The 13,722-nt window shown below is 39.7% G+C and overlaps 1 protein-coding gene across 2 annotated transcripts in view; it reads right to left on the reverse strand.

The window, feature by feature from the left end:
* The window catches only part of LOC131369540 (gamma-aminobutyric acid receptor subunit alpha-3-like), a 90,162-nt gene that overhangs the window by 18,027 nt on the left and 58,413 nt on the right, over positions 1–13,722 (reverse strand). For both annotated transcript variants that reach the window (XM_058416299.1, XM_058416300.1), the window contains 3 exons: positions 11,142–11,224; positions 5,319–5,462; positions 442–594 (listed from right to left, as the gene is read on the reverse strand). In XM_058416299.1, the coding sequence (XP_058272282.1) occupies positions 442–594; positions 5,319–5,462; positions 11,142–11,224 (380 nt within the window). The remainder of the gene's footprint in view (positions 1–441; positions 595–5,318; positions 5,463–11,141; positions 11,225–13,722) is intronic.

Genomic DNA, 13,722 nt, shown 5'->3' on the forward strand with positions numbered 1-13,722 from the left:
GAGAATCAGTGTCAGAATAAGTAACACCAAAATAATCACCTATTTTCATTATTTACTAAAAAATAAAAAACAACAACATGATGCTACGTTATCGTTTCTAATACTGATGAACACCTCGAGTATCCGATAATCACGATACCCCTCTGTTTTTATTTTTAAACTACTAATGCTCGTAGACTGAAGCATTTCACAGTTACAAAATACACAAATAAAAACATTCAAGTCTATTTATATTTAAACATTTCCAGCTCTAAAAATAAATATCTATTCCAAATTCGTTTCTAGTTATAGTGATCTGGTAGAGGATTTGATTTCTTTTTATGTTTTATGATTTTTGATTTTTTTTTATGTTGCTGATCCTGGGTATGGGAACGATGCCGTCTCTACCATAGCTGTTTTTCAGTTAAATTTCAGGTTAATGAGATGAGGAGAAAGACTCACCGAAGACGGTACGTGCCGGGACAGACTCCCGGTTGAGCCAGAAGGAGACCTGGGAAAGGATGACTGTCATGATGCAGGGTAAGTACGTCTGAATGACAAAATAGCCGATTTTCCTTTTCAGATGAAAATAAATTGTCATCACCACATATTCTCCTGTAGGAAAAAAAAAATGAAAAGAGAGAGGAAAGGAGAGAGAAAAAGGGAAGGCAATGCATTATTAATGAGGTCCATGTCACATCCAGACGATGCTCACTTGCTGAAATATTCAGGACTTATTTATGAAAGTTAATACAGATGCAGTATTTTCCACAGGGAACACACTGCCTATGAGATTCTACATCATAGAACAGATTTCGGGAAAATACTCTACTTAAGAATTACTCTGGAAGAATTAGTCTTTACTCAGGTATTCCATTGTTTATAAGTAAGATATTTTCTTATGCTGGAGTTTTATGGATGATGCTTTAGCCTCCAAAGTAAAAATTAAATATCAACCCCTAAAAGTTAAGCTAGCTTTTTAAATATAGTTACTTATATTAGATACAGGCGGCACGGTGGCTCAGTGGTCCTGGGTTCGCTGAGGTCACGCTCACTGTGTGTGTGTGGAGTTTGCATGTTCTCCCTGTGCTTGGTGGGTTTCCTCCGGGTGCTCCGCTTTCCTCCCACAGGCTGACTGGAGTCTCTAAATTGCCCGTAGTGTGTGACTGCGTGAGTGAATGAGTGTGTGTGTGTGCGATGGGTTGGCACTCCGTCCAGGGTGTATCTTGCCTTGATGCCCGATGACGCCTGAGATAGGCACAGGCTCCCCGTGACCCGATGATAGATCGGATAAGTGGTACAGACAATGAAATGAAATATTAGATAGTATATTTAATTTTGTACACTCTGTTTGTTAAATTAGGTACCTAGTTTTGTACATTCTTTATGCTGTGAATAGATCATTAAGGTTTATACATTAGTTTTAAGATTAGTTGGGTAGTTAGATAGTTAGTTAAGTTGTGTAACTTCAACTGATAATTTAACTTTATAACGTTGTACAATATTTAATCACACAACAGTTAAATTGAGCTTTGCACATTCATTTTTACACTAGCTATTTATGTTTTGGACATTTTACACAAATTTATTAAGCTAGTCACTTAAGTTTTGTGCATTAGTTTGTCAAATTTGCTAGTTGGTTCAAATATGTTTGTTGTTAATGGGTCCTAAAATTTATTCCAAAAAGGTTTTTGCCCAACATCTGACCAACAAGACAAGACAGAATTTCTTGGCATACTAGCTAGCAAAAACAAAAAACAAAACAAAACAAAACAATAAAGGTCACATGAATCTACGTTATCTTTCCTGATACTGTTTACCACCTTGAGTATCAGACGATCTCGATCTGATACAAGCCTTTCAAGTCTTTTATACAAAATATCACTTACATTTACAAATAAAACTAGCTAGTCATGCAGACTGTCACGATGAACTCGATTTTATGTTTCTGCTCGATTTCAAAAGTATTTTTGAAAAGATTTTTGAAAACTTTTATTCCTGAATTTTATTCTTTTATTCCATGATTCTCGAGTCTGTTAAACGTAGATTATTTTTCCCCCCATGCCTTTCAGTAGATTTTTGGCTCCACACTTCTGAATTTTAATCGTGTGAGATTTTGACCCAGTACTTCAGCACAGTTTCTCTGCACTTCTTCCTCCCCGGCTCATCTGTCAGGGATTTCTGGAGTAGATTTGCACCCGTTGTCTTTTCTCAAATCTTTCTAGACCTCACGAGTGTCAAACTTACAAGTCTCAAGCCATTAGAGCCTTTACATAATGCACTCGGCAATGCGTGGGCTCGGATTCATCTTCGTGATGAGGTTCTTGGAAGCAAAACAAAGTGTGATGTATGGAGTTCATTTAATTGTGCTGTGGGTAAATTTAAACAGGTATGAAAAATCGGCTGCTCACTCGTTAAAAAAACATACAAGTAATGAATTTCTGTATAAACAAATAAGATATATGACTGGCCTAATTTTCACTAAAGTCCGTTTGAAAATGTCACACTTTCTCTGTAATGATGGTATCTCAGTCCTTTGAGGTTTTGAACACGATCAGAGATAGCAATTCGGAGCTGTATCACCTAGCGAACACGTTCTCATAACCCTCCTCCTTCCACACTCCAAGGCAGGAGACAATTAAAAAGAGAATAACAAATGTCCCTTGTCCTTGACAAGAAACTGAGAGGGCCATTTATCTTTTCCAGCTTTGCCAAGGAAGACTGTAAAAACGGCCTTGTCCACAGGCAAGTCAATGCAAAGCACCACCATCATCACAGCCAATTTAGACTAGTGGTTATTTAAACAGCTGCTATTTCACTCCTTCAGCATTCACCGATTCAGAATAAAGCCTTATTCCTGAGCCTTTAGAGCTTTCATGTGATCGCTAATGTTTTGTCCGAGTCACAGTGAACTGAACTGTGGAGAGAAGAACTATAGGGAGTGTCAGTATGTTGTGATATAACGATTTAATCATCTCTACACAATGTTACACTGCAATCCAGTAACGTTTACTGCAATTCTACTAGATACTAAGTATTCCCAGATCTGACAAAAGCAACACTCAGCAATTTGACGTCAGAGTACGCTAATAAGAGTCAAAACAAAGGAGATGATCCGGTTGACATATGTATCTGGAATGATTTGTGCAGGTGATTTGAACTCATATGAACTCTCACCACCGGGAAGCCCCGCCCCTTCTGTCTATCTCACATGCTCTTGACAGTGTTCCACTTAGTTAACATTTATTTAAAACTTGTTAACAGATAATGGCATTTATTAAGGATGAATGGAGGAAAGAAAAAACGTTGAAATAGTAGCTATAGTGAAGTGTCCAATCAAGCATTTAACAAATAACGTTAATCATTAAAAAGGGAAAAAACATGCTTCCTTTCCTTACTGATTATTACTCTCCTTAAACCTGAATTGGTAGAAATGCTCATTTTCCTGCATGAATCAATTCCTCTAATCAATTTTGCACAATTAAATCATTAATCGTGATTTTTACAAAAATGTTAAAATCAACATCACACAGAACTGTCTGTGAGAAATGCCACTGGCACGACTGAGACTGTAAGGTTAAATGAATGAATATTGAATAATGAATAATGACACAGGCAAGAAGGATATAATTTGTTGTAGATTAACATTAATGTAAGGACTGTTTTGAGTAGACATCACCTTCCTCTCATACAACTGCACAGGTTTTTTTTTTTTTTTTTATCTGTACGGGTCTTTTCCACATTAGAGATCCAGAAGGCTGGGAGAATATTTTGCCTTTTACTTAAAAAATTCATGAGCAGTTCAATCTTAAGTCAGAGCATGTGCTCTTTGATAAAACCGCACTGCTCTGGGCATCGGCTGCTGTTTACGTTTCCTTTTTTTTTTTTTTGAGTGGACACTTTCAAGACACTCTGATAGAGAGAGATCTGAGCAGCTCTGCTAACGAGAGATACTCGTCTGAACCGTGTCAAGAAGACTTGTTAAGCATATACATCCATCACGCTACACTCTATAAGACGAGACTGGGGAAATGTTTTTTTATTTGACCGGAAAGCAATTTTTAAAAATTCCTTTTATTTTCTCACACATCCATTCCGATGATTGGAGAAGGGAACTAAAAATACACATTTCCAGCACAAAAGCACACAGAAACACAATCAACGAGCCCTTCACTCTTCACCCAGCCTGCAGTGGCCCCAATAACTGCGGCAGAAAGCAATCGATGAGCTCAGTGCTTGCAAAGCAGGCCAGATAAATTACTTTACAAACAGACACAAATGGAATTTGTAAGCATATGCCGGGCACACACACACACACAGCGTACAGAAAGTTTATCCAGGCAGGTTGTCCCACTGTTCATAAACCAAAAAGAGAAGTTCTGAAATTGAAAAAGCGAATGGATTTCTTCACCTCTGTCAGATCAATACAGATTTATGAATACATTTAAATTTGTTTGTTGTTGTCAAGGTGAATCAACCTCCTGCAGGTAAAAGATGACCTCGAACACACATGGATGTGTTTATGGGTCGCAAGATATGATGCATATTCCCCTTAGGGAGGTGCAGGAACTGAATATGGACACATTAGTCTGATTGGAAAGATGTAATCAGACATCATATAAAGCTCACGGTCTGTCGCTCATTTACAAACAGGAGGCACCTCAGTCTTGTTTAGAAACTATTCTTAGTGTTTACTCCTCTGCAGCAGCTCGACTTAAACACTGCCTTACAGAACTCCAAAATAAAACCATATTTCTACTATATTTGTGTACAACCTGGCCCAAAATCAATAATAAAATGCTTTTAATTTATTTATAGAACCACAGGGAGGAATATCTCTTCTGGGGTGTCCTAAAATATTCATTTAATTAATTAGAAAAATATGAATATTAAGGTCATTGCATATGTATTTCGTCATTCTAAAAGAACGCTCTTCCGTCGTTATTCGCTGTAGCACTGCGTCTCTTCTTCATAGGTCAAGATAGAGTTTCCAGGCAGCTTTTCTGGTGTTGACATCTAATAAAATGTTATTAGTTGACTATTGCTGATAGTAAGATGTTGTTGTTGTGGAAGATAGCTCTTTAGCTTACTCTATTACATTAGTTCAAGGTCCGGTTAAGAGTTGAGTGATGTAGCTGAGGTTGAGGAACAATAGAAGTTTAGGAGGTGAATAAAGCTTCCACTTCTAGTCTAGACCACGCCCACACTGAGTATATACACATATAATCGGAATATTATACTACTCTCATTAATCAAGGTTTTACTGAATTCTGTAAACATTCCTCATACTTTTCGCTTCTAGCGAGTAGATTAGATTTTGAAGTTCCACTGGTTGCTACCTGTGCTGGAGCTGATGGTCTCTTTGCCAATGACGTGTCCCAGCAGGTCATACTGGTTGAGACGGGAGCCATCTGGAGCCACGGACACGGACTTCTCATCCTCTGCAGTCCAGATGTAGACCACCTCGTTGTTGGTGTAAGCATCTGGGAGAGACAGAAGATGGTGAACATTCATTTTTACAAATATAAAGCCTATTTCTATTGAGCAGTTAGAATAATATTATAAGCTGATCAAAAGTGACATGCAAACTAACATGTAGTGGTGCTATTTTGTTACATTTTTACTGCTTCTGAAAAATTTCAAGTCCTGTTTTATTCAAATTTCAACAAGACAAATCCAAAATGAACATAAAATAAATATCCAAACGTCTAGCTGTTTCTCACACTCAAAAAATCCTGAATGCTAAACTCATTTTGTATGAATTATTTTCTGTGTGTGGAATCCATTCCAATACTTTGCAGAGACTCTTAGCTTTCAATACTATTAACCATGAAATGACTCTTTCTGGGATCAACATCTGAGAGAACTGAAAGCAGGATGCACAAAGCATTTATTACAAATATACACAGATCAGCCATAAAATTATGACCACCTGCCTAAAATTTTGTTGGTCCCCCTTTTCCTGCCAAAACAGCCCTGACATATCAAGGCATGGACTCCACTAGATCCCTGAAGGTGTGCTGTGGTATCTGGCACCAAAATGTTAGCAGCAGATCCGTCAAGTCCTGTAAGTTGTGAGTTGTGGCCTCCATGGATCGGACTTGTTTGTCCAGCACATCCCACAGATGCTTGACTGGACTGATATCTGGGGAATTTGGAGGACAAGTCAACATCTCAAACTTGTTTTGATCATCAAACCATTCCTGAACCATTTTTGCTTTGTGGCACGGCGCATTATCCTGCTGAAAGAGGCCACAGCCATCAGGGAATACTGTTTCCATGAAAGGGTGTACATGGTCTGCAACAATGCTTAGGTAGGTGGTACATGTCAAAGTAACATCCACATGGATGGCAGGACCCAAGGATTCCCAGCAGAACATTGTCCAAAGCATGACACTGCCTCCACCGGCTTGCCTTCTTCCCCTTCATCCTGGTGCCATGTGTTCCCCAGGTAAGTGATGCACACGCACCCGGCCATCCATGTGTAAAAGAAAATGTGATTCATCAGACCAGACCACCTTCTTTCATTGCTCCGTGGTCCAGTTCTGATGCTCACGTGCCCATTGTTGCCGCTTTCAGTGGTGCACAGGGGTCAGCATGGGCACCCTGACTGGTCTGCAGCTATGCAGCCCCATACGCAACAAACTGTGATGTAACAGTAACTTGTCTGTTGGTTCGGACCACACGGGCCAGCCATCGTTCCCCACATGCATCCATGAGACTTGGCCTCCCATGACACTGTCGCCGGTTCAAAACTGTTCCTTCCTTGGACCACTTTTGATAGATACTGACCACTGCAGACCAGGAACACCCCACAAAAGCTGCAGTTTTGGAGATGCTCTGATCCAGTCGTCTAGCCATCACAATTTGGCCCTTCGTCAAACTCGCTCAAATCCTTACGCCTGCCCATTTTTCCTGCTTCTAACACATCAACTTTGAGGACACTTGCTGCCTAATATATCCCACCCACTAACAGGTGCCATGATGAGGAGATCATCAGTGTTATTCACTTCACCTGTCAGTGCTCATAATATTATGCCTGATCGGTGTACACTGATCTGGGGAAATCAGAGGCCAGAGTAACACCCTGAACACTTTGTCAGGTGTTACGATGCCCCATCTGCATTCAAATGTACCGTGATTGTGTCACAGAAGCCCGTCTGGCACTTTTGGACTGGAAAGGATGGCCTTCTTTGCCCTTGCACATTGCTGAGCCTTGGGCTCCAATGTGCTGCTGCAGGTTTGTGATTGTTTGTCAGTATTCAATACTGCTGACTGAGACTTAGTGCTCTAGCCTTAACAATGTGGCCCTTGTCAAAGTGACTGAGATCTTCACACCTGCCCATTTCCCCCAAACATCCATTACAAGAACTGACTGTTCGCTTTCCTTTAAATATACGAGACCTTGACATATGCTTTTGTTATGAGATAATCAACTTCACCGTTTCATCTGTGACTTGTCCTTTGGCTCATCGATATATTCATTTAGTGCATTTATAAAGAATCTCCACACTATTTACTGCCCAACCCTGTATAACACACATAACTTCATGACATGAGCTGTGTTCTGAAATGAGAAAATATCACATAGACCACTGATTCAATAAAGACTGACTTGAAGTGCAGCACGTAGGCATCGATTTTGTCCAGAGTAAACATATAATACGGTCACGTGTATGTATATTCTACATATAAACTAACACCTACACACTGCTCTCTGCAGTTATAATGTGGGATTCATCTTTGAATATAAATCCCACATTATATAAATATAAATGGAACAAATATCAATATCAGTGTCACTTGGTATATAAGCAAAAGGAACGATCAATACATTAAATTATTGTTACATTATGTTGAATCCAAGGTATATACATCAGTAACCACAAGGAAAAAAAAAAAAAGGTTTGGAACAGAAACCAAATTCACACACCATCCAAGGGTTTGCTAATGAAATTTTGATGGCCGGAGAGAAAAGATATTATTTTATTCAGTTGGAAAACCGTTAATCAAAGGCTCAACACATAAAATTTAATGCTGCTTCATCAATAATGTATTGTAATTGGCAATGAAGAGTATTGTTCACACTTCTGATATAGAGTTTGCAGCAGGCAGTGAGCACAGAGAGGTTTATTTACAGTCAGGCCAGCTTATGGGGAGTGAAAAGGGCAGAAGTGTCACCCGCTTTCAGCAAACAGAATGAGGACAACCTTAAATTTAGTCACTTGGTTTAAACCCAGAATGCTGAGAGAGAAGGAAAAGAAAACAAAAATATAAAATCTGCCGTGAATATAACCATGAAACGTGACATAAACAAACACTTGTGATAATGCAACAACAATAATTTATTATTGCCCAGTTTAGCTGCAGATTCCTGCTCTTGGCTGACAAGAGAGGAGCCCTGTGTGACTGCAGCTCATCTATCTGAAGGTTGTGGTGTGAAATGCTCTTCTGCTCACCATGGCTGTAAGTAGTAGTTATCACACCAGACTAGCTTTGCTCCACTCTGACGTCCTTCATCAACCAGGTGCTCCTCTTACATCTATATGAGCGTGAGGCCGGTCAACCTGAGAGCTTGGAGCAGTATCAGCGAACAGGGGCATTACAAATGAGCACAACCTGCCATGAATTGAGCGGTCGCAATGGTATATCCACACACTTCAGTTCTTCTAGCTCCAAGTGCTTCCTTTCTCCCGAGTAAATACAGTAAATTAAATTTCACACCTCCAGCGTCCTGGGTTCAAGTCTCGCTCCCGTTCACTGTGTGTGTGGAGTTTGCATGGTATCCTCCCACAGTCCAAAGACATGCTTGTAGGCTGATTGGAGTCTCTAAAATTGCCCACATTGTGTGAGTGAGTGAATGAATGAATGAGTGTGTGTGCCCTGCGATGGGTTGGCACTCTGTCCAGGGTGTAACCTGCCTTATTGCTCGATGATGCCTGAGATAGGCAGAGGCTCCCTGTGACCTGATGATAGATAAGTGGTACAGACAATAAAATTAAATCCTTTGGATAAATCAACATAGACAGGTTAGGTGCTTAAATCTATAATGCTGGCCAGTTCACAGTTTTGGGAAAAAATGTTTCTATCAAAATATACTTTCATGGTCTTTGTAGCTCGGACAAGACCTGATCAAAAATGATGTCATTCTGGTTTAAACAGTAGATCTCAGTAGATCATTAACAAAAAACTGATAATGAATTATGAGAACAGGAGAACATTTTCATTATCAGTGCTCTCATGCAAAATTGTCTACGTCTTCAGTGTCGATGGTTTAATGTTCTTCATTCGAACCAGAAATAAATCACCCGGTTCATCTGCTTTGCTGATTTTCAAGATCCAAAGTTCAAAGTGTATTTAAAAAAAAAGTCTCATGTGATTGCCAAGCACAGTTTGACAGGCAGCGTAAACTAAAATGGAAGTAGGCAGTGATTAGGGAATGAGGCGAATGAGAGGGTATGTGCAGGAGGGGAGGCAAGAGGGAGCACGCTCATAATTGTCAGCCGCTAACAAAAGCCGCTAATTACTCGCTGATCGTACGGCATCGGTTGCATAAAAGAGCCGATTGTTCACCATCTTTTCAGACTGATTTCCGATGATATGCAGAAGGATCAAATGAGATGCCCCTCTGTGCTGAGCTCTTCGTAACGAGGGCCGTTGGTTGGAAGGAGGAAGGTGCAGCTGAATATGCAGGAGTGGAAGCCTTTTGTTTCATCGCCTGGGGGGATGTTTTATTCATGGTGACATGACCGCTGCATCACGGTGATCTCCAGTGCCTGGGGCTACATCCTTAATTTAAACTTGTGTGTTTCAGGCAGCAAAACAAGTTAGAAAATAATCAGATTTACAGATTTAACTAGTTAACTAACTAATGTACTGACATTTGTTAAAGAGATTTTGAAGCTTTTCATTGAGCTGAGGTTATTTATTCCAGTGCAAACAAATCACTCACACCAGCAGTTATTTACAGATAACTGTACTTTATTACAGACACCATACTAATACTCAGAATGACAAACCTCTCAACCACCACATCCCCAGCACAAACCCACACTACCTCGCTCTCCCCACACACCTTTCGTCTCAGATCTTCTTTCCATGCATTCCAGGAAGTGCTGCGAGTGTTCCTGTGGTACATGTTGACATGATTGCATCACGAAACTGCAGCATATTTCTGCTCTGCACATTTTTCTCCAGTTCTACCAGATCCCTGCGGTGCTCTATAGGATTCAGATCTGGAGACTGGGGAGTACCATGAACTCTGTTTGAGATGATTTTTTGTGACATCATCATGCAGAAAGTAGACTATACAAGATGGTAAACTTCCTTTGTGTTCATTTGAGTGGTTCAAATGATGCTCGGTTGGTTTTAAGGGGTCCGATGTGTGACAAGAAAACATTCCACATATCACTTCTCTAACATCACCAGCCTGAAATGTTCGCATGAGGCAGGTTCAGTCTATGTCCAAAAATTCTGATTGTTATTCACTTTCCATCTGTTCAGTTTGTGTGAGTCCATGCCCACTGTAGGGTCAGATTCACGTTCTTGGCCAAAAGCAGTAGAACCCTGATGAAGATGCTTTTCTCCTCATCAAAGTAGTAAAGAGTATTTATTTACAGAATTACCCTGTCAGCTCAAAACAGTCTGGCTGTTCTCCTCAAACTGTAGAACGGACGCTTTCTCAATGATCTTTGTTTTGAGTTTCGTTTTGGGCAAAATTCTGTATAAATTCTAGAGAGGGTTGTGTGTGAAAATCCCAGTAGGTCAGCAGTTTCTGAAATCCTCAAACCAGCCATAAGTGAACTGAAACTATAAGAATTTCAAGATGGTCTGGATCTCTTTTTTGTGCACATCATAGTCCATTTTTACCAAAATCTACAATAGGTACATTAGAGAACTGCAACACACCTTATTAATCCAACTAGATAGATGTAGTTTAGATAGTTGTAATTATACCAAGGGCAAAACCGAGCACTATTCCAGCCCTTTAAGACGGCTAATCGTCTTTGTAATAAGGACAATGTTTCGGAATCAGTTGTGCCATTTTAGCGCATGAAGACAGAGCGGTACGAGCAGCTGGAGGCGGTCGATTTCATCCGAGCTGCTTTCTGAATACCAATCACACTGATAGAGGCAAAAAAAAAAAAAAAAAACCCACTTACAGCTTCCAAACTTGAGCGGGCAGGCGTGGGCATCCATGGGAAAATCTTCCAGATGCATGGGGCACTCAGCGTGAATAGTTAATCTGCACGTAAAAGAGATAATGACCATAAGACAGAATCATGATTCGTCTGCAGGTATACTCAAGTTAAGTCTAAAGAAATAAACGCTTTCAGTTCTGCATCAAATGTAATCTGAGACCAAATCTGTCGGGGTGAGGAAATATAAAAACACTTTTGAATATAATATAAGAAATATAGTATAAGGTTTCATATAAGGAAGAAAAGTTTTAAGGCAGTGAGCTATTTACTGCTCTTCAGTTACATTTGCACATATCGACATGTTTCTGTGAATAAAAGCAAAACGAAGGATGGCTGCAGGCATTACCTTAATGGTTACTTAACCAAATGACATACAATTAAAGAAAGTATAACGATATTATTGACATGTTATGGAGTTTACAACTGTTGCGTAATCTAGCTGAAAATATTAAACAAAATTAAACTTTCCTAAACAAACAAACAAACAAACAAAAAAAAAAGCTAAAGTGTAACTTATTAAGCCCGGAGCTGCAGACACCCTGCAATGTGAAAGCAAAAAAGAGTGAGAAATGACTGGAGTGTGAAGATTTCAGATGTGTACTGCAAATTTAAACACTGTCATGTTTTATTTTGCTTGAATCATGTGTATCTGGGGCAGCTTGCATGGTACGGAGAGACTGACATCGTCTGATAAGTTCAGCACATTTTCTAACAAAAGTACAAAATGAGAATTTGTGAAATGTGCATTTAGCAGCCCTACATTATGTTCTTAATGCACTGACAATTCAAGGGCAGTCAAAGGTAAAATGTAATCCAGCTCGAACCTGGAAGGTGGAAAGTGTAAGTGGAAGAGTGAATGACTCAGCTATTCTTCTCTTCAGCAGCACATCATACACTTTACACCAGGCACGCTAACACTTCAATGCTGTGGTGTTGTTGATAAGGTGAAACTAGCTATAAATAGCTCCTCTGAGTTGCTAATTAGCAAGTGGAACAGCTTTATTCTCAGAGGTGAATCAAAGTCATATCACTGCTTTATGACTGGAGAGTAACAGTAACTTGTTTCCTAAAAGCTGTGTTTAAAAGTATATGTATTGTTGCTGTTTTTGGATAGTTTTACTATGCCCCTTCTGAATGTCTAAAGATTCGAGGTCTATCTGGTAGTGACTTTTCTACATGTTGGTTTATGCATGAGAATCAAGCAGAGATCATTATTCTTTTCAGTGGTACACTGTTCAGAGTCTGCATGTGTGCAAACAGCATATGTTAGCGATGGAATCAAACATGAAGACATCATTCGAGCGATCGCAAAGGTGCCGATATATTCTCGCTGATGAATTGTGTAATCTGGATCAAGATGACAAACAACCAATAAAAAATCAGGGGGGGAAATCAAATTCTACTCCTGTCCTGAGCAGCAGATCCCTGAATCCAGTGTATAATCCATCCATTAATGTCACGGAACAAAGACATATAAACACGACGGCAACAATAAAAACAAACATGGCACAATTCGTATCATATAAAAATAACCAGGTTTCTTTTCACCATGCTTCATGTTCTCTTTGCAGAATAGACAATTTTCACTAACTATTATTTCCTGCACAGTGTTCTCTTGTTTCCTGTTTTATTTAAATCCAGACATAATAAAGAGCTCTCATGTTTTATATTTCATGAGAAAAAGGGATTTGTGTGTCATGTGCAACTATTTACACAACCGAAAGTTGTTCTTCTGTGCAGCGCATCACTCTGAAAAACAATAACCTCTTCAGATTATTACTCATTTAACTGCGATACACGATATCCCTCTAGTCCTATTAGTTTGACTCTAGTCATGGTGAACAGCAGTGCTAAAGCCTCCTAGATTTTCAGGAATGAGTTGTCTCTCATTTGTTACTTCCGACCAGATGTGAAGCCTCAGCTGCCTGAATTGAAGAGTAAAGCCATGTGTTCATCCCACACCTCCATCTAACTGGCCCCCTGGGATTGTGGAGTGGGCTAAAACTGCTCTGGCTGGCAGAAATCTTGCCAAGCTGGATAATGCGGGGAAAAATATATCAAACCCTGTCCAGTGCTAGAGGTTTGAGTTGAACATGCTGGAATGATAACAGCATCATAAAGCTACATGCTTCTTACTGGTTTAGTGTTTGACACTTTGGTACATGTGACAGTTACGAAGTTCTCCTGATATGCTGGGAAGCACAAAAAAACTTTCGCGGTACTAATGACTTCATAACCATAGGGTAACTTCTCTGTGCCTTATGACAACTCGAGTTGCGTCTCAGGGTAAATCTACCAAGCAGAACAGTATTACAATGACAGTTTACAACACAGATGAATTCAGGAGAGAAGCCTTTTTTCCTCTCATCAAAAAAACAAAAAAACATAACAAAACAAACAAAAAACAGCTTCATATTTATGTATTCCAGGCTTGTTTCCAAGATATGCGGCAATACATAAACTACACGCTCTGCAGAGCATCTATGCTTCCTCGTTCATTCTCTTCATCTCTCTTCCACTGCAAGGTCCTAGCATCTTCAAG

Source organism: Hemibagrus wyckioides, linkage group LG18 (assembly GCF_019097595.1).
Source record: "Hemibagrus wyckioides isolate EC202008001 linkage group LG18, SWU_Hwy_1.0, whole genome shotgun sequence".
Taxonomy (NCBI): Eukaryota; Metazoa; Chordata; class Actinopteri; order Siluriformes; family Bagridae; genus Hemibagrus; species Hemibagrus wyckioides.